This window comes from Barbus barbus (genome assembly GCF_936440315.1).
Source record: "Barbus barbus genome assembly, chromosome: 3".
Classification (NCBI taxonomy): domain Eukaryota; kingdom Metazoa; phylum Chordata; class Actinopteri; order Cypriniformes; family Cyprinidae; genus Barbus; species Barbus barbus.
In genome coordinates, this window is record NC_136731.1 from 21,174,653 (window position 1) to 21,195,012 (window position 20,360).

The window sequence follows — 20,360 nt, forward strand, 5'->3', positions numbered from 1 at the left end:
GTAATGTGAATGTCAATTACAACTGGCCTTTTGTTAGCAATCCTGAGGAGGCTAGAGTAATAACTGAAATTAGATTATCAAAATGTTTTGAGAGATGATCTGAATTGATTAAAGTTCCCATGTGGCACCGTGTAATAGAAAAGGACTATGATAAGTTAAACCAGCAATTCTGGTCCAGACTATTTTTACTGCAGTCCAAGAACCTTTCTGCACTATATCTGTGTACATAAGCTGTGACAAATATATTTGATTGTCCACTAACAAGATAAGGATAAGAAAAGACTAGCTGTGCAATGAATGAACAAAATAAGTCTGGTGAAATACACAGGTCACAAATCAAACATCAGTCTCCATGTCTCTGATATTGTTACCATGTAAAGGCACTGGACTGTAATCACAGTCTATGGTCATCTTAGTGCTGGGCTTCAGTGAGTTACAGTCTTTATGAGTAAAGGAGCTCTTGAGCTCTCGGCACTTCTGTCTGTCCAGCCAGTAGAAGGACAGCATGATGAAGAGACCAGCGGTGGAGACTGTTATGCTGCAGGCGAAGAACACATAGGCGTATTGGCTAGTGCTGTCAACTAGGATTCCTGGGAAAAAAATAAAAAAAGTAACATAACAGACACAAACGGCGACCCCCACTTCTCAGCAGCTTTTGTTTCCAAAATTAGGTTTGCCATTCTTTTTCTCTATGTGCATTTCAGAAATGAAAGTGCATGGATGAAAACACATGAATTAAATAAAGCGACTATATTTCCAATTTGAAAAACAGTACTTTTTCTCCAATTTTACTCCAGTATTCAGTGTCACATGATCCTTTAGAAATCATCGTAATTTGCTGATTTACAGCTCAAGAAACACTTCTTATAATCAATGTCGACAACAGTTGTGCTGCTTCATATTTTTGTGGAAACCGTGATACATATTTTTTAAGATTCTTTGATAAATAGAAAGTTTTTTTGCAACATTATAATTGTTTTAACTGTCACTCTCATTCAAGTCCTTTCTGAATAAAGTATCATTTGAAAAGTATAAAAGTATGTTTGAAGAATATTTCTAACTAAACAGTTTTAATTACTGTACATTTACAGTTTGTAACAGTAATTTTTGTCCATACAAGTCAACCAAAATTGTTTGCTTACCAGCATTCTTCAAAATATTTATAATCTATTTGTGTTCCACAAAAGAAAGAAAGATCAATATGTGACCCTGGAGCACAAAACCAGTCATAAGCAGGATATGAAGTAAAGATCGTGTTCCATGAAGACAGTTTGTAAATTTTCTACTGTAAATATATATAATAAAAAAAATACATAAAAAAATCAGGCTGATGTAGTGTATATAGCATTGTTTAACACCCTTAGAGCTCTTTCTTGAAATGTTTTGTTATTGCTAAGCATCAGTTTCTCTGTAAAGAAAATGAATGGGATATTTATTTCTGGGAACCTGCTGTTGTGCAATGAAGTGCTCCTATCACAGTGCCTTGACATTTAAGTTTCCTTGGTAAAGGTAACTGGAGAGGATCCACTGCTTGATGTTCTACTCCCATACAAGCCTTTCTGGAAACCGGCGTGTAAATGAACTGACAATCTCATCAACTAATTACAGCTGACCAGCTACCAATGACAACCCTCACAGAATCCAACACACAGACACTAAACCAAGCCCTCACAGAAAAAAGAGACTTCATTCTGTATGATTTATAAGCCGTTTTTTTTTTCATGGGGACCAAAAAATGTACCCACAAGGTCAAAATTAGTATTATGATAGTATTATGCTTGTGGGGACATTCGCTCCCTATAAAGTAGGGAATGCCAGTTACACACATTGACCAGACTTCTTTCTTCCTTCTATAAAGGCATTAAAATTCTCTCATCATTTACTCATACTTCCCTGGAACACACACAAAAATGTTAGGCAAACTACAACTATTGCTCTTTATGCCAGACTCCAAGAGCCAGACTGGAGTACAATTTCAGGCCAGGAGTCTAATGATTATGCTCATGCTCATATATATTATTATCAAGAGTAATAAAACAAATGCAGGGAAGTGATCTTTTGTGTGTATTTCCTTTGATCCTAACGTTTAAATTTATCCCAGCTCCCTATCATTTGACCTATAAAAGGAAGCAGTGAGATGGATACCGAGGCCCACTGGCCTACAATGCCAACTTAAAAAAAACAAACAAGAGAAAATAACAGTAATTACTTATATTTATCTTTAATTATTAATTCAATTACTAACTTTTATTTAATTCATATTTAATATTTAATTAATATTAAAACATTTACATTTTAATATTATAAATAAATAAACTAAATAAAAAGCGAAATAAATATGAGTATAGTAATTTACAGAAGCCATTCTGAGTTGAATGATGACTCACTTGCAACGGAGTAGGAAAATAAAATAACAATAGAAAATAATAATAATAATAAAAACAAGGAAAAATCAGTCATAGGACAGGCCAACACTTTCTACATGAACTGACTATCTGCTTCAAATTAACTACTTTTATGGTGCTTTTTTTGTTTGTTTTGGAGCTTGAGAGCCACTCCGTTGTTGTATGGAAAAGAATACAGTCTATGCACTTACACAAAATCACATGAAGGTGAATTTTTTTGTCCTTGACAAATACAACCAAGCATGCTGTTTTAACCTACTAATACAGTAATAAAGCATATGCAAACTTTAGAAAAAAAAGCATTACATCACCTGCTAACGGCGGGCCAAGCAGCAGCATGATGCTCTCCATAATGCTAATGAGGCCCAGGGCGGATGGGAAGCGGCTCATCTCGACTGTGTCCATCAGTACGGTGAACAACAAGGAGCCGATGAGGCTCAAGGAAACCCCAAACACTATAACATACGCCAGCAGTACTGGGAAACTTGTCGCCATCCCACAGATGCAGTTGCTTAATCCGTTGATCAGAACCGCTGTGGCAAACAGGTAGGCGAAGTTATGGCTTCCACGGAAGCGAGGCAACCCAAAAACCAGCGCTGTCGCTGGACGAACAGTGATGTTGATCAACCCCAGGATGGCCATCAGTAGAGCGGCTCGGTCTTGCTCAATACCGTAAGTGGTGGCATAGGGAACCAGGTAAATGAGGGGCACCACGAAGCCCAGCATCATCCAGGACACACCAAGAGCATAGGCACAGAAGTACGGGTTACTGCACAGCAGGTCGAAAGCCATGTGCCTGCGCAGGAAAGGCATGACAGTGGAGAGAGTGGCCCGCAGACGTCCTTTCAGACCCTCTCGTTCCCGAGTAATGGAAAGGCGATTGGTTTTGAGTTGGCGATTGTTCGTCTGTCCGGTTCTGGCTTCTATCTTTGGTTTGGCCCCAAGGGGGCGCATTACGGCCCCACAAACGCAGCAGTTCAACAGGACCCCTCCGAGCACCAGAAAGCTGCCCCGCCAGCCAAAGCTGCTGAGCAGATAGTTGGCTAGCAATGGTAGGGTGCTCAGCCCGAGTGCGGTGCCAGTGGAAGACAAGGCATTGGCAAACGCCCTGCGCCGCACAAAGTAGTGGCCCACCATTGTGATCGATGGCTGGAAAGACAAAGAGAATCCCATTCCTGAGAAGGAGAGGTGATAATTCAGTCCATGCGGCCTACTGAGCAATCATTTTCACACCGCTGTTTCTAAGAAGGTAATATACAGGCCTATCTACCTGTGATAATGCCAGCAGTGATATACAGCTCTACCATTGTCTGTGCAAATGAGCTGGCTGCCATTCCCAGTCCGCTCAGGATCCCGCCAATAATTATTGTCGCACGGCAACCAAGGCACTCCACGAGAACACTACATATGGGGCCTACGGAAAGACAAAGGCATTGTAATGTGAACAATGATGAAAACGGTTTGTGTGATTGTGTGCACAGATTAGCTGGCTGCACCTGACTTACAGATGATCCCGTTTAATGTCTGCACACATATGCAGATGATGACAAACAATGGTAGCTATTTGGAAATGAAACTCTCTTTATCTGCAAATTAAAGTTTGGTCACTGCATTTGATAAGCTCTGATAGAAAGGCCTGAATTTGATTATGGGATCAGGCTGCCATTTCCATGTAGTAATATGATGCTGCCCACATAAACATTAACTAGATTTACACAAATCACTCAGATGTATGGAACCGTACAATGACATGCAGAGGGGAAAATACAATGTAAATGGTGGCCGCTTTGTGCTAATTTGTATTCTAGTTTTGATTTTGTTAAAACAATTGAATAGATTAGTACAATTTAGTCAAGATTTACTGAAAGAGAATTAATTATGTGTGAAATGTTACCATATGTTAATAATTTGTGGCCACAATATGTTTTTTTCTTTTTTCTGTACGGGGCTCCGTATAAATGCATAATTTAGACTCTGACGCATAGCTGGGCAACTCTGGCTTCAAAAACAGCACCAGAGTTGCCCAACACTGCTCTAAAGAAACAGTTCACCCGAACATAAAATTGTTTTCATTATTTACACAGCATAATGAATATAGTCATTCCAATTTTGTATGAATTTCATTCATCATTGAAACACAAATTGAGATGTGTCGGCAGAATGTCTGAACTGCTCTTTCCCTTCAAGGAAAGTAGATGGCTCCAACAAGGACAAAGAAAACCATTACAGTAGTTCTTTTTGTCAGAGCTCTCATTTTTAATGCAAACAGAAGCTTTGAAATTCCGTCAAAGATGTCCATTTTGTGTTTTACAGAAGAATAAAAATACGGGATCGGAAAGATATGAGGGTGAGTACCTGATGACAACATTTTTTTATTCTTGGGTGAACTAAACCTTAGTATTGTCTGTTGGATTATATGCAGTCAACTGATATGCTTCTGTCACTGTTTACACTTTGGTAGTAAAATATGCTTAAAGGGGTTATGAAATGGAAAATGAAATGTCCTTGATTTTTACAAGATGTTACTTTCAATGAAGGCATACTGCAGGTTTCATTACTCCCCAGTTTAATATGAGGTTTTCTTCAGCCTTCTAAAACAGCAGGATTTGAAATCCGTCAAGATTTTGCTCTACACTCCTCTTAATGTGTGCATGTAAATCAGCTAAGTGCTCTTAATATGGAAGGCAGATGGAGCCTAAATCCTTTAAATGAAATTTGATCATGTCAACACACAGTTTTTGTCCATGGTAACGCATTAAAGCATCAGTTTTCTTCATGTTTATACTATGTGTAAAGACGCACAGTTGTACAGCATTAAGATTATGAATTTGTCTCTAAATGTGCACACATTCTGCTGTGTTTCGAAGCAGATTTACCCACAGTAATCCTTTCTTTAGTTCACTGTGGCATTGCTGATACCTACTGTGCTAGAGTAATTTAATTAATGTTACAATATAAAATGTTACAATATAAAGACGTTTCTTCCTGAGAAAGAGTGTTGAACCAAACAACTAAAAGACATGAAATATTTAACACAACATTTGATTAATGTGAATCTTACCATCAGTCTTCTCCACTAGATGTCACCCTCTTATTTACCTTGCACGATGTTACAATGGAAAGCCTGTCATTCATTAAATGCTTATCATGGCGGAGATACGGTTGACAAGAACCAAGAACAAAGCAATATGCGTGATATGCAATGCTCAGGTGAAATGCTATAGTAATACTAAAAATCTGCGGAAGCATTTGATATCACGCATAAGGTGCGAAGCACTGTTTTGTTTACTACAACCATACTGAAGCGCTGTGTTTCAGTCTCTGCCGTCTCACTATATGATGATAAAACACATGAAATATCATCTCCAGCTGATTTAATTTAAGAAAACTACCATCATATCACATACACAGCAGCTGCAAGTTGTTCAGGGTAACCCGTCAAAATAAAAGTTTGGCTTAACATGAAGAAACTGTGTCAGAAATATATTACTATTTAGCAGTCTTAAGACTCAGTAACAACAATGCTACTACTACTACTACTTTTTAATTTTAACAGTAAACCTCTGTTGTGCAGCACTTTGTTTGCCAAAAAATAAAAGAGTTTAATTTTCATTTGATTAGGATAAATTAAATTAATGTTTTATGCTTTCATCTGATTACCAGAAAAATTAAGAAAATCATTTTATAAGGCTCTTAATTTATTTGTATTAATTCACCATTCGTAAACTGAATTTTACTGTTAATTTTTTTAGAAATATCAATAGCATTTGTATTAAAACTATATTCACTGAATGTAGTAAAAAAAAAAATCGAAAATCGAATCAAGAATTGAATCGAATCTAGAGCTTGCGAATCGGAATCAAATCGAATCGGGACATCTGGAATCGATACCCGCCCTACACACAAAGTACCGATGCATTATCCCTCATGAACAAATATAACGTCTGATGTCTGGATATGTGCATGCCTGTGTATTATTATTATTACTTCATGAATAAACACGACGTCTGATGTGTTGTATATGTATATACCTGTATAGGACTGCAAAGTACTACAGAGAGTTGTGCGCTTAGCTGAGCACATCTCAGGGTCTGCTCTCCCCTCTCTGCAGGACATCTACCTCAAACGCTGCAAAAATAGAGCTGGACTCATCATCAAGGACTCAAATCACCCTGGTAACCGACTATTCACTCTGCTACAATCTGGTAAGCGCTTCCGTAGCCTGATGGCAAAAACTTAGGAGGAGCTTCTTCCCCCAGGCCATCAGGCTCCTAAACTCTAACTCTGTGTCGTAACATCTCATGACTCCATGTAAATATCACTATATCAATATGTTATTCATAATTTTTTTCTGCTATGTAAATACCCTGTACATCTTTTTGCACATTCCTTCTTATATTAGCCTACTATTTAAGTCAACAAACATACTGCACATTTATATTTATATTTGTTTATCTTTTATTTTATTCTTTTATTTTTTCTACTTTTATTTTTATTAATATTTATGTACATTCTGTGGTTTTTGTATTCTATATAATTGCACTGTCCTTGGAGCGGACCTGACCTACATTTCACTGCTGGTTATACTCTGTATAATTGTGTATGTGACAAATAAAAAGCTTGAATCTTGAGCTTGAATCTTGAATACCTATGTACCTTCGCATCATATACACTGCCCTCCAAAAGTTTGGAAACGCCCTAGAAAAGTGGGGTTTTGGACAATAATGGCATGAATCCTTTTTAATTTGTGATAATTTTGCACTGATAAGGGACAACACAAACTACGAAAACATATTTTATTACATAAACAATTTATACATAGAAAAAAATTATATTTTCGATTCATCAAAATAACCATTAGCAGCTATTGCAGCTCTGCATAATCTGGGCATCCGAGCTGTCAGTTTATTCAAACATTGACTTGATACTGTATATTACTCCAAGCCTCCTGAAGGATTGCCCTAAGATGATTCACACTGGTTGGACACTTCTTACGGACATCACAGTCCAGTTCCTCCCATAGTAGCTCAATTGGGTTGAGGTCGGGTGATTGGGGAGGCCATTCCATGACAGACATGATGCCAGCTGACTGTTTCCTCTTCAAATAGGATTTGCACAGCTTGGAAGTGTGCTGGGGGTCATTGTCTTGTTGGAAGGTTAGGGTGTTTCCAAACTTTTGGAGGGCAGTGTATGCAAATATAGTTTCAAATACAGCAATTTGGCCTGCTGTGTGTTGTTGCATTAACGTGGACAAACAGAATGTGTTGACACGGTCAAATTTCACGAGTTACATTTAAAGGTTCTTGACCCCATCCGCCTTCCATATTTTATTTTAACAACTCACACCTGTCCATCAATCACAAGAGTGATACTGTTGTAGAGTAAGAACGCATAACATTGTTCTGCACCTGTGCAAACCCTACCAAAAGATAATTTTTTAAGACTCTTTTTTTTTATATCAGAATATTGTCTGAAGAAAGAACACATATGACAATTCCTGTGATGGAGGATGTGATTATGTTGCGATGAAGTTCAAAGGTAAGTAAAATTAATCTTCCAAAGTAAGGCAAATTATACTCATGTTTTGATATTTGGATTATGTTATTGATTACAATTTTAGTAAGCAATTAGTCATTTATATTGGAATAATATATATATTTTAAAGTAATCCTCCTAACTTTGATCCTGTCCCAAACTCATGCCATTGGCTGGCATGCCTAACCATCCAAACAAATTGAGCAATGTTCTGAAATTGTTTATACTTTTCAGGAAATCAGGCTATTAGGCTTATTTATGGTTGTCTTTGCACATTAGCCTGGAAAAACAAATTACACACTTTTAAATTATTATTATTTTTTTCAATTAGAGTCTGAAAAGGTATCATATCATAAGACACAAAGAATGAAAACGAGTGTCAAAGAATATCATCATCACTTTATGGCTTTTTTTTGTGTTAAATGAGAAACTTGTAATGAGAAACTTGCAATGAGCACAGCAGTTAGTACAGTGCAAATTACTTCAGGCTCTTTAAAACATCAAGGGAGATTGAACATTTGCCCTGCTTAAATGAATGCTTTAGGCGTCACGGCACTGCATGAAAACAAACTCTTCTTAGATCTCTTTAACATTGTCTTTGGCACTAACTTGCCCAGCTGACAGCAAAGAGAAAGGGCTGGAAAGACAAATAAACCTTTCTCAAAGAAAAACAATGGTATCTTGGCTGTTCCAGTGCCAGTCCAGGAATATAATAACCTCCCGCCTGATTCAGAGGTGTCTGGCTGAGCATAAGCATTTCAGTTCACTGGTTCCTATAAAGTGTGCACTAGGCTACACTTTATTTCAATATTCCACTTGAAACATTCTACTAACTCAAAGTAACTTCGCAACTACATGTCAACTTACTCTCACTAGTATAATGTTAGCTTAGGGTTAGGTTTAGGGTTTGTAGAATAAGTTGACATGTACTTACATGTTACTATATAGTCCGTCGATTATCTAAAGTGGACTATTAGAATACAGTTAAGGCGATATTTGTAGATGTTCAGTACAATACAAATTAGTGTGTGTGTGTGTGTGTGTGTGTGTGTACAGTATATAACTTTCAAAAGTTTGGGGTTTCAGCAAGGACACATTAAATTGATCAAAAGTGACAGTAAAGATATATTACCAAAGATTTCTGTTTCGAATAAATGCTGTTCTTTTGAACTTTCTATTCATCAAAAAAAAATAAAAAATCCTAAAAAAGATATATATGATTCAAACAAAAACATTAAGCAGCACAGTTTTTTTTTCATTGATAATAATGAGAAATGTTTCTTGAGCATCAATTCAGTATATTAGAATGGTTTCTGAAGGATCATGTGACTCTGAAGACTGGAGCAATGATGGAGAAAATGCAACTTCGCATCCCAGGAATAAATTACATTTTAGTATTTATTCAATAGAAAGCAGATATTTTAAATTGTAATAAATTTGTCAAAATATTATTGTTTTTACTGTATATTTGATTAAATTAATGTAGCTATGGAAAACATGAAAATGCTAAAAAATCCTACAGACCCCAACTTTTAGAATGGTAGTGTATGTATTGTATATAGTGCATAATCTTTCATACTCAGAAGTCCTGTATTTAGTGATAAATTAATTGTGCTAAATTCATAAATCAATGGCGGCACACAGTGGTGCAGCGGCTACTCAAGCTCCCGGGACTAAGCCTTATTAAATAGTTTTGAGGCTGTTTTTCAGCACTAGTTTATCACTAAATTTGCGTATAAAGTATAGTTCAACCGAACTTATGCATATAAAGTATAGTCCAAGCGAACTTATGGTCATCATGGATAGTTCGGTTATTACAATTTCAGCTGAAATCCGCACTTGAAAGACAGCGGCTTCTGAGGACAACGGAGTGGTGCAGTAGAGTGCGGGGAGCAGCGGGCAAGAGGAAACGATGTGCCCGGAGACAAAAGAGGGGGAAGCGGGCGGGCACGTTAGTACAGTTAAAAGCTCACAGGCCGCCGATTCCAACTCTCTTTCTGGCCAATGTCCGCTCTTTGGATAACAAAGTGGACCTGTTACGTCTGAGGCTGAATGTTTCCATAGAGATGAGGAACTGTGCTGTTCTCTGTCTAACGGAGACCTGGCTAAATTACAACATGCTGGACTCAGCCTTCCAGATTGACGGTCTACAGTTTTTCCGGGCGGACCGTGACCACCGGTCGGGGAAAACACGGGGAGGAGGACTCTGTGTGTACGTGAATGAAGGTTGGTGTACAAACTGTGGACTGGTAAAAAGTTATTGCTCTGAGGTGATAGTATTTATGACAGTGAAATGTCGGCCGTACTATTTGCCACGGGAGTTTACTGCGGTGTTTATCACCATTGTTTACATCGCACCGGGTGCAAATGCTAATGCTAACGAAGTGCTACAGGAGTTATATGAAACCATCAGCTCGCTGCAGACTAAGCACCCGGAGGCGTTTTACGTGGTTGCGGGAGACTTTAATCACGTGAAACTGACGGACACTCTGTCCAGTTTTTACCAGCATGTTACCATCCCCACAAGGGGAGATAACACTCTGGACTGTGTGTACACTAACATCCACGGTGCATACAGGGCTTTTCCTCGCCCCCATCTTGGCCTCTCCGACCATATCTCCATCCTGTTAGCACCAGCTTACCGCCCTCTGCTGAGACGGATTAGGCCAACAAAAAAGATTGTCACTGTGTGGCCTAGTGATGCAGCCTCTTGTGCTCCAGGACTGCTTTCAGTGCACAGATTGGCAGGTCTTTAGAGACGCAGCTACGTGTGAGGGAGAGGTGGACCTGGAGGAATATACTTCCTCCATCCTCGATCCTCGGTTTCATTTCCAAGTTTGCTGATGATGTTGCCATCACCAGGACAGTAACATGCTGAATCCGAATCAGAAACCCTGGTTGAATGCTGAGGTGAGAGCTCTGCTGAGAGCTAGGGATGCTGCTTTCAGGGCAGGTGAGGCATCAGCGCTGAAAGTGGCGAGGAAAGAACTGACGGCAGGCATCGCGAGGGCTAAAGCCACACACGCTCGGAAGATTCAGGGGCATTTTACCTCCAATGACCCCCGGAGCATGTGGAAGGGCATTAAGTGCATCATGGACTATAACACCAGGAATGCACAATGCCCAAGGGATCCCTCTTTACCAGATGCGCCCCCCCCCCCCCCCCCCGCATTAGACTTATACCACCTTTTGGTGACACGCCCCTTAGTGTGTCCATAGCTGATGTGAGGAGGACACTTAAATGAATCAACCCCCGCAAAGCTGCAGGTCCTGATAACATCCCGGGGCGGGTACTGAAGGACTGTGCACACCAGCTGTCTGAGGTGTTTACAGACATCTTTAACAACTCACTGTCAATGGCATCTGTCCCCACCTGTTTAAAGACTGCCACCATTGTCCCCGTGCCAAAGTTCTCCACAGTGACAGGCCTGAATGACTATCGACCTATAGCCCTAACCCCGGTAGTCATGAAGTGCTTCGAGAGGTTGGTCATGGTCCACATTAAAGATTCCATCGACGTCACCGTGGACTCCCACCAGTATGCCTACAAGAAAAATCGCTCCACGGATGACGCTCTTCCTGGACTTCTCCTCGGCTTTTAATACCATCATCCCACAGACCCTGGTACAGAAGCTCTCGTCCCTTGGTCTGAGTCCTACACTGTGGAACTGGGTCCTGGACTTCCTGACAAATAGACCTCAGACTGTCAGGATCCACAACACCATCTCTTCCTCCATCACTCTCAGCACTGGCTCGCCACAGGGCTGTGTGCTGAGCCCCCTCCTGTTCACTCTGCTGACGTATGACTGCTCGACGAGACACCCTAGCTGTCATATAGTGAACTTTGCGGACGACACAGCAGTAGTGGGACGCATCATTGACAATGATGAGTCGGAATACAGAGAGGAGGTGGAACACCTGATGCAGTGGTGCAGAGGAAACAACCTCTGCATCAACGTGAAGAAGACCAAGGAGATGGTGGTGGATTTTAGAAGAGACAGGCGCCCTCCTCCTCCTTTGTACATTGGAGGAGTAGCTGTGGAAGTGGTTTCTAGCTTCAGGTTCCTGGGTGTGTATATAACCGAGGACCTCACCTGGAGCACCAATACCACCCGGCTGGTTAGGAAGGCCCACCAGCGTCTCTATTTCCTCAGGAAGTTGCAGCAAGCTGGACTTGGGAGCTCAGTTCTGAGGAGTTTCTATCATTGCGGGATGGAGAGTGTCCTCTGCACCTGTATCACTGTGTGGCACGGCAGCTGCATTGCTGCTGAGAGGAAGGCTCTGCAGAGGGTGGTAAGGGCTGCACAGAGGACCGTGGGGAGCAGGCTTCCCACCATCATAGACCTTTACACAGCACGATGTAGGGGGAGGGCCCTCCACATCATGAAGGACTCCACTCACCCTGCACACAGACTCTTTGAACTCCTTCCCTCAGGCAGACGGCAGAGGAGCATTCGGAGTAGGACCACCAGGCTCAGAAACAGCTTCTTTCCTGAAGCTGTTAGACTGTTGAACTCTAGCCATGTTCTGTAGGCACTCCCTCTCCCCTTCCGATATGCGCATACACGCATACACTGACTTGCACTACAAAAACACTTTATCCATCTTAAGTGCAATACTTCACTTATTATAGGTGCGATATTATGGATTATCTCCCTTGGACAACTTCCACTTGCTTTTAAACTGGGACCTGAGTTCTAATTTCGTATCATAACATGAAAATGTGAGCTGGTATGACAATAAAAATCCTTGAATCCTTGAATAAATCAATTATAAAAGTAAATAATTATTATGCACTGCTCTCCAAACTGAAAAAATCATGGACTCTCAACATAATTGACACCATCTTCTCGACGAGAAGTTTTAGGTTCGGGGGAACCTGACTGCCCTGGCGGGACGTTCGTAGCTGGCTACACGATGGACGCATGGGAAAGGTGGCGGGTCGTGTGTCTGGCGGCTCTTTCCGTGGAGGACATTAAAGATATCTACCTATTCGGAACCATGATAACAGGTCTTCTGCTGATTGGATTAGGCTTTGCCCTGGGTTATCGAAAAATTCAGGAAACGGGTACAGCTGTCAAAAGCCTCACAAGGCTGCCCGTCATGATTGAAGCAGTGGGCAGAGCGGTCAGCACTGAGACTGAGACTATTAACCGCAATATGGATACCATCACGGAGAAGCTTACGGCTTTGCAAAGGAAAATTGATGGATTTGGAGACCAGAATGGACAAAGAGAGTAGCCGTGAAAATTGGAATACGGCTACTCGCCCCAAGACCAAACAATCGCAATCTTATCTTCTTTCGGCTCCCTCACACCAGCACTGCCTCGGCCAAGGTCGCTGTTGGAAAAACAACCCCGGGAAGAGCACTGCAGTGAGACGCTCTTGCGTTCCTCCCCCCTTCCACAGACACCTGCGGATTGTTGACTCTGTCTGGGTCCTGATCAAGGCTGTCTCCATAGCAACGTGCTGTGTCGCTATCACATTCTGCGGACTGAGACAACTTGATTTGAATGCCAGCGTGGCGGCTCTCCAGGCCTACAAATACATACATACACACACACACACACATACGCACATATATACAGATATGCATTCACCTCCCCACCCCGGATCCCTCGCCTTCGCCGCTTTGTACCACCAGCCTGACAAGCGGGTCCGACCGGCGCCGAGAATGGCTGCAGGACCGGATGGCTGCTTGCCGGAACTGGATTACCTCCCCTGTTGCAGTCGTGTGGCTATGTTGTTGATTGACTATGTGCTTTTTGTTGCTGGGGTGTTTTTCCTGTTCTCACATTGTACTCCCAAAGGAGCATAGTCTGTGAATAATTTTTTTTCTCCCCTCTTTCCTCATGTCATGCTGTATTTCTTCCTCTACAACAAATGCCTCGTATGTGTAAACATACTTAGCGAATAAAGCTCATTCTGATTCTGATTCTGATTCTGATTCTGATTCTAATTAATTATTATATGAAATACTCAAAATGAATGACTAAATCAGTGTGATTTTTTTCATATGACGATAAATGTGATTTAAATCAAATACAGTATGTCTGATTTGTGTCTTTACTGTTATGTAGCAATGGTAATGGTTTGTAATGGTTGCATATCTGATGTACTTTGTCCTCAAGCACAGCTGCCTTGTAACAATGAATGAGCTGCATTAAGCTGAATAAAAATGCCAGCCCCCCAAATCCTTTTCCCCATGTCAACTATTCTTTGAGTTAGTACTGACTGGGATGGTGTGCACTAATTGGATAAATTTCCCTGTGAAGTGATATGTCAGTGGACACTCCTAACAATTTCGAATCTCACTTAAGATGGCCAAAACTCCCGCTGTCATCCTCTAACCTCTGCGTGTGTGTTTCATGTTATGAAACAGATCAGTCTTGCACAACCACTTAAGTGCAGTAACTTGATAGAAGTGTTTTTCAGATACTGTACATAACACCCTGTGGTGCGGGTGAATGCGGGAGCGCCATGAGGATTGCGTCACAAAGCTTGGATGAACTAATGCATCAAACAAATGAATCGGTAGTATTAGAGATTCTCCCTACCGCCTGCGTGAAGCACTGCCATCATGATGGCTGGCACCCATGATGTTTCAGTGTTGCTGGCTTGGAAGTTGTTTTGCAAGTCTGTGTAAAATATCCCGATGCAAGAAGGGAAAGCCAGAGTCATTGCTAAGACCAGAACGGTAGCCGCAACAACCACCCAGCCCCAGCCACCATCAGGCGCCACCGGGCCACTGCTGCTGTCCTCCGCTCCTCCAGTGGAGTGATGCAACACCTCTAAAATACTGGAGGAGTCCTCTTCCTTTTGGTCTGGCTCCTCAGACCCAGGATCTGTTTCTACAGCAGCGCTGTTTGCCTGGGCCTGATGAACCTCCACACCCTCCGTCATTATGTCTCCTCACTCAAGTGTCTACAGGGATGAGACAACAAGCAAACTATCATCTATTACAGTGCTATTTAAACACATGTTAAATGTGGGTTTATGTTTTGGATGATTTCCGAATGTATACTTAAATAAATAAAAATAAAAATCTTGTATTGTCAAAGGGAGATTCAAACTTCTTTAAAGTCGACTCCACTACATCCCAAAGACTTTCAAAAGGGTTAAGGTCAGGACTTTGTGGTGAACAATTTATGTGTTAAAATGATTCCTCATGGTCACTGAACTGCTATTTCACAATTTGGGTCTAATGATTCTTGACATTGTCATTTTTGAAGAGGTAGGTCTACATGGGTAGGGGAGCGTGGGGCACAAAGTAACACGGGGTTAGTGGTAACACATGTAATTTAAATGTTTGCAGACATGCTAGCATAACAAAATTTACAGTATTTACTAGTTTCCATATCAACATTATATAGAGAAAAAAGTGGACCAAAATTAAACAAATCTTATGAAGATATCGCTGAACATTTATTTTACCATAGTAAAATTTAATTTCTGGCTTAAGTAAGTTTTTCATTTAAGTTTTTATTATTAATTTAAAATGAGACAAATCTGCTAATATTTTAATCTCCAATATTTTTTTAATGTTTCGATAACTAGCAGAAAACACTAACCAGTTTTAAATTCCAGCTATATACTTAAATTCCAGCCATATATATATATATATATATATATATTATTATTATTTATTATTATTCTATTTATTTATTTATTTATTTATTTTTCTTGAGATCAAGCTATCATACAGTTATGTTACAATATGCCCCTCAGATGTTACAATGTACCCCACCTACAGGGCATGTTATCACATTTCACTTTCATTTTTGAGGGTAAATAAAGAAAAGCGTATGCACTGTAATTATGAAACAAAGCAACACATTTGTACAAGACAAGTGAGAAATTACTGTAGATAAAAAATTATATTCTGAACCCCATGTGGAAGTCAATGTATTACATGATTGTTCCCCGCACTCCCCTTCATCTTCTGACATGATTGTGTGAGAAATAAAAGCTACACTCTACATCTGTTATAGGGTTAAAGGATTTGAATTGTTGCCAAACATACAACATACCAGAAAAATATTAATCAAACTGCAATAATTATCCAATCCTATATTTGCTTATTTAAATCCAAACAGCAACTTTTTTTTTCTACTTTTTTTTTTTTGTCAAGAAGTGCATAGGGAGGTTGATTTTAAGCACTCCTTTTTGCATGCAATTTCTCTGGAATCTTCTTTGATTTTAAATTAATATAAACTGTCGCAAACATTTAGCCACACAACTCTCTGTGTGTACTGTGAGTGCTAAGTAACTTGATATCTGTTAGATCATTGTTTGTGTCAAACACCGAAAGCCATATTATCCTGTGACAAAGCAAGAATAAATAAATAAATGAATAAATAAATAAAACTTAGATTTTTTTTCATATTATATTATATTATATTATTATTATTATATTATATTATATTATTAGAGTATTGTATAGTATATTTTGGCTATGTAGGCTAAGTATGCAAATATTTTATTTTGCACTTGGACTTAAGTTTAGGGTTATAAACAATGTGTATTATTGATCTTAAGGTTTCTGCATTTTTGCATTTACGTTTTTGAACATAGTAAATGTATTAGTGAAACATTTAAATTGGTCTCAAAGTCATTAGTTTTTAATTCTGACTGTCCATTTTCTAATTCATATTCTTCTCACTTCTCCTTGTTTGAAACAGATTTTTTTTTTAATTCTATTATGAATTTGATTCGTAGGCTACTTCATCATATTAGGCCTAAGTTACAGTGCCCTCCATAAGTATTGGAACAGTAAGGACAAAATTGCTCTGTTGGCTGTGGAGTCAAGACATTTGCAAATATGATTCAAATATGAATATGAGACAAAACTACAGAGTTATTTTATTATTAGCCGTTTCAACACACGTTTTACCAAATAAAAAGAACAGCACTTTTAGAGTTCATCCCACTCATTGATGTGAGCATAAGTATTGGGACAGTTGAACATAAGGCAGATATAAAAGATTAAAAGCTATTATTTAGTTGCAGATCCCTTGCGCACAATCACAGCAGTGAGTCCGTGACCCATAGACATCACCAGACTCTTGGTCTCATCCTTTGAAATACTTTTCCCAGCCTTTAATGCAGCCAATTCCAATTGTTGCTTGTTTTGGGGAGTTTCTGCATTTACTCTCCTCTTCAGCTGGTGAAATTCATGTTCAATCAGATTTAAATGTGGAGATTGACTTGGGCAATATTTTCCATTTCTTTGCCCTTATAAATTCATTGACTGAACTGGCAGGGTGTTTTGGGTCATTGTCCCGATGCAATATGAAGCACTTCCCAATGAATCGGGTGGCATTTTCTTGAATATTGGTAGGCAAGATGGTTTTGTACCTTTCCAAATTCATTCTGCTACTGTCATCATACATTAAGTCATCAGTAAAGTTGAGAGGGCCTGTTCCAGAGACAGCCATGCATGCCCATGCCATGACACCACCTCCACCATGCTTTACAGATGAAGCTGTATGCTTGGGATCATTTGCAGTTACCTTTTTTTCTCCACATTTTTGCTTTTACCATCACTTAGATAAAGGTTCATCTTTGTCTCATCGGTACATAAACACAGTTCCAAAACTCTTCTGGCTCACCTTTGTGCTTTTTTGCAAACTCTAATCTTGCCTTTCTATTTTTGATGCTGGTCAGAGGTTTGTATCTTGCTGTGTAGCATCTGTAATTCTGTGTCAAAGTCTCCTGAGGACAGTAGATGGTCAGAGCATCACCCCAGCTTTCTGGGAGTTGTTGGTGATTTTACAGACACGTCTTTTAGGATTAATTTTCACAGCTTTTATGATTTGTCTGTCATCAACGTTTTCTCAGATGATCAGGTAGTTGTTGGTTGCTGGTGGTTTCCAAACTCTTGATTTCTCCATGCCCTTTGTTTTTGCTAGAGCTCTAATTGACTTCCTCTTTTCTTTTAACATCCAAATTGCTTGCTTTTCTCTCAAAGTCAGCTCCCTCATCTTCATCTTGGTTTGTGTGTCATCATTGAATGCAAGATTCAGAATACAGAAGTAATGGATATAACTGATACGACACATTCCCTGCTTTTAACATCTGAAGAATTAATGCAACAGGAAACAGCTGATCACTTAGAAAGACCTGTGAGGCAACTGTCCCAATACTTATGCTCACATCAGATAGAGGGATGAAACTCTAAAAGTGCTGAACTTCTTAGCTGGTAAAACATCTATGTGTTGAATCACCCAATAATAAAATGTGACATTCTGTCGTTTTGTCTCATATTCATCTTTTAATCATATTTGTAGCCTAAATGTCTTGACTCCACAGCCAACAAAGCAATTTTGTCTTTACTGTTCCAATACTTTTGGAGGGCACTGTACATTGCATGTTAGGCTATGATATTTACCATACTTGATCTCAGCTATGTATGTCTCTATATGATAGGTATAGTCTACACCAGGACAAAGATGATCCGAGTCAAATTTGGTGAAAATCGGACTAACGGTCTAGGAGGAGTTCGAAAAAGTAGGTTTTCAACATGAATCAAAATGGCGGACAGGAAGTTCATCCAATTATGGCAAAATTGGTATCGATGTTCTCGGCATGAACCAAGGAATCTAACAACATGAGTTTCATTACAATAGGCTAATGTAAGCAAAAGTTATTAGCATTTCTAGAAATTTCGTTATAACTTTTTTAACTGTCCCCAAAATTTTTGAGTACCATCAGGGCATGGTGCCGAAGAAGCATACCGAGTTTCGTAACGATTTGTCAATGCGTTCGTAAAATATAGTTTTTTACGACAAAATTCAACATGGCCGACACTTAAAACGGCTGACATGGGAAACTTGGATATGGTTGGATCTGGCATGATGCACCGAATCTAAAGAGACCATTTTTATGATTCTTGGCTAAATCATTCACAAGTTAGAAGCAAAAATATGCATTTTTCATATCTCCTGACCACTAGATGGCACAGCGCCGAAACACTGCATGTTGCCTCAGGTCATGCATATAAGACACACCAAGTTTCGTCTAAATCCATCAAACCCTTGCGGAGATATAGCCTCAGATCCATTTTTGCGTGCTTTTTGGCGAATTCGTTAGTGTGGCATTCGAGAACGCTTGGACGAATCAACTTGAATTCCATAACTTTTTGCCTTCATGGTCTGTAGATGATCTGAACAATTTTGGTGAGAATCGGACGAACGGCCTAGGACGAGTAGGTTTTACGAACAATTGAAGATAGCGAAAAAAATAAATCTTAGGATTTTGGACTTCATTCGACTCGGCTTGAGCCAAGGATTCAGAGGAAAAAATAATTTTCATTTTGTGGCTTACAGTTAAAAAGTTATTAGCATAACAAAATTAAAATTTTGGACTAGTGGTGGCGCTAGAGAGTTTTAGTTAGAGACTCCAAATTTGGTGTGGTTACTATTGACACTATCATCTATCAGTGTGCCCAATTTTACAACTTTCCCGCAATCGGTTCTATGGGCTGCCATTGACTTTCCGGCGGAAGAAATGGAAGAAGGAGAATAATAAGAACGTTAACGATTACAATAGGTGCCTACACCTTCGGTGCTTGGCCCTAATAATAAGCCAACGTTCACTCGCGGCAGCATCACAATGAGTTCTTGAAAAGCACCTGTTATCCACACGGACCGTTACGCGTTTAACAGTCCCGACGACCGAAAATGATTTTTATTCGTTCATCCGCTTCATTCTTAGTTCACCTGTCTCCATGAGAGCGGCTTGACAAGCCAAATTCTTAGCCTAATTCTTCATAACATAATTAAAAGTGCCTTGATTCACGATATAAAGTATCTAGATCATCAGATAGCTCACCTTTATACAGCAAATGAAGCTGATGTCAAAAGATAAAGACTTACTTCATTTACGGTCAGCCATCTACTGCTCAGCATGAACTCCAGTAAAGCAGCCAGCAGGTTATTATGTCCGGCTGAATGCGACCAAATAAACACCAATATGTGTTTCCTCACCTTCAGGAGGTAGATGACATCTGTACCTGGCGCTGAGTGGTCCTCCGTGTGTGTGAGCCCCTGCCCCTGAGACCCGCGGGACTGAAGAGAGACGGGATTAGACACAACTCGTGACTGTATACTTTATAAACTACGTTATGATTTCTTAATCACTGCCCCTTTGACAAGCTATCGGACTCTGACGTAATAACACGACAGTGCGAAGAGCATCCCATGATAAGACGTGTGAGGTTCAAATATCTAGGTATAATTATATGTAAATATCAGAAAAAAAGATCAAATCTTAATTTTGAACCTCTTATTCTCTCTATCCGACGCAAATTAAATTCTTGGTTACAACGTGATTTGTCAATAACAGGTAGAGTGTTGCTTTCTAACGCAGATGGGTTATCGCGGGTTATCTATCCTGCAATGGGATGTTTCTGTGGAAACT

At 39.8% G+C, this 20,360-nt stretch overlaps 1 protein-coding gene across 1 annotated transcript; it reads right to left on the reverse strand.

Annotated features, from left to right (window-relative positions):
- Positions 1-336: 336 nt before the first annotated feature.
- Positions 337-14,843, reverse strand: LOC306858422 (monocarboxylate transporter 6-like; the record flags this gene model as incomplete). The annotated part of the gene is made up of 4 exons (XM_079398967.1): positions 337-590; positions 2,717-3,580; positions 3,676-3,819; positions 14,498-14,843. The coding sequence occupies 4 exons, from the start codon at positions 14,841-14,843 to the stop codon at positions 337-339; spliced, it is 1,608 nt and encodes a 535-aa protein (XP_079255093.1).
- Between the last annotated feature and the right edge of the window lie 5,517 nt (positions 14,844-20,360).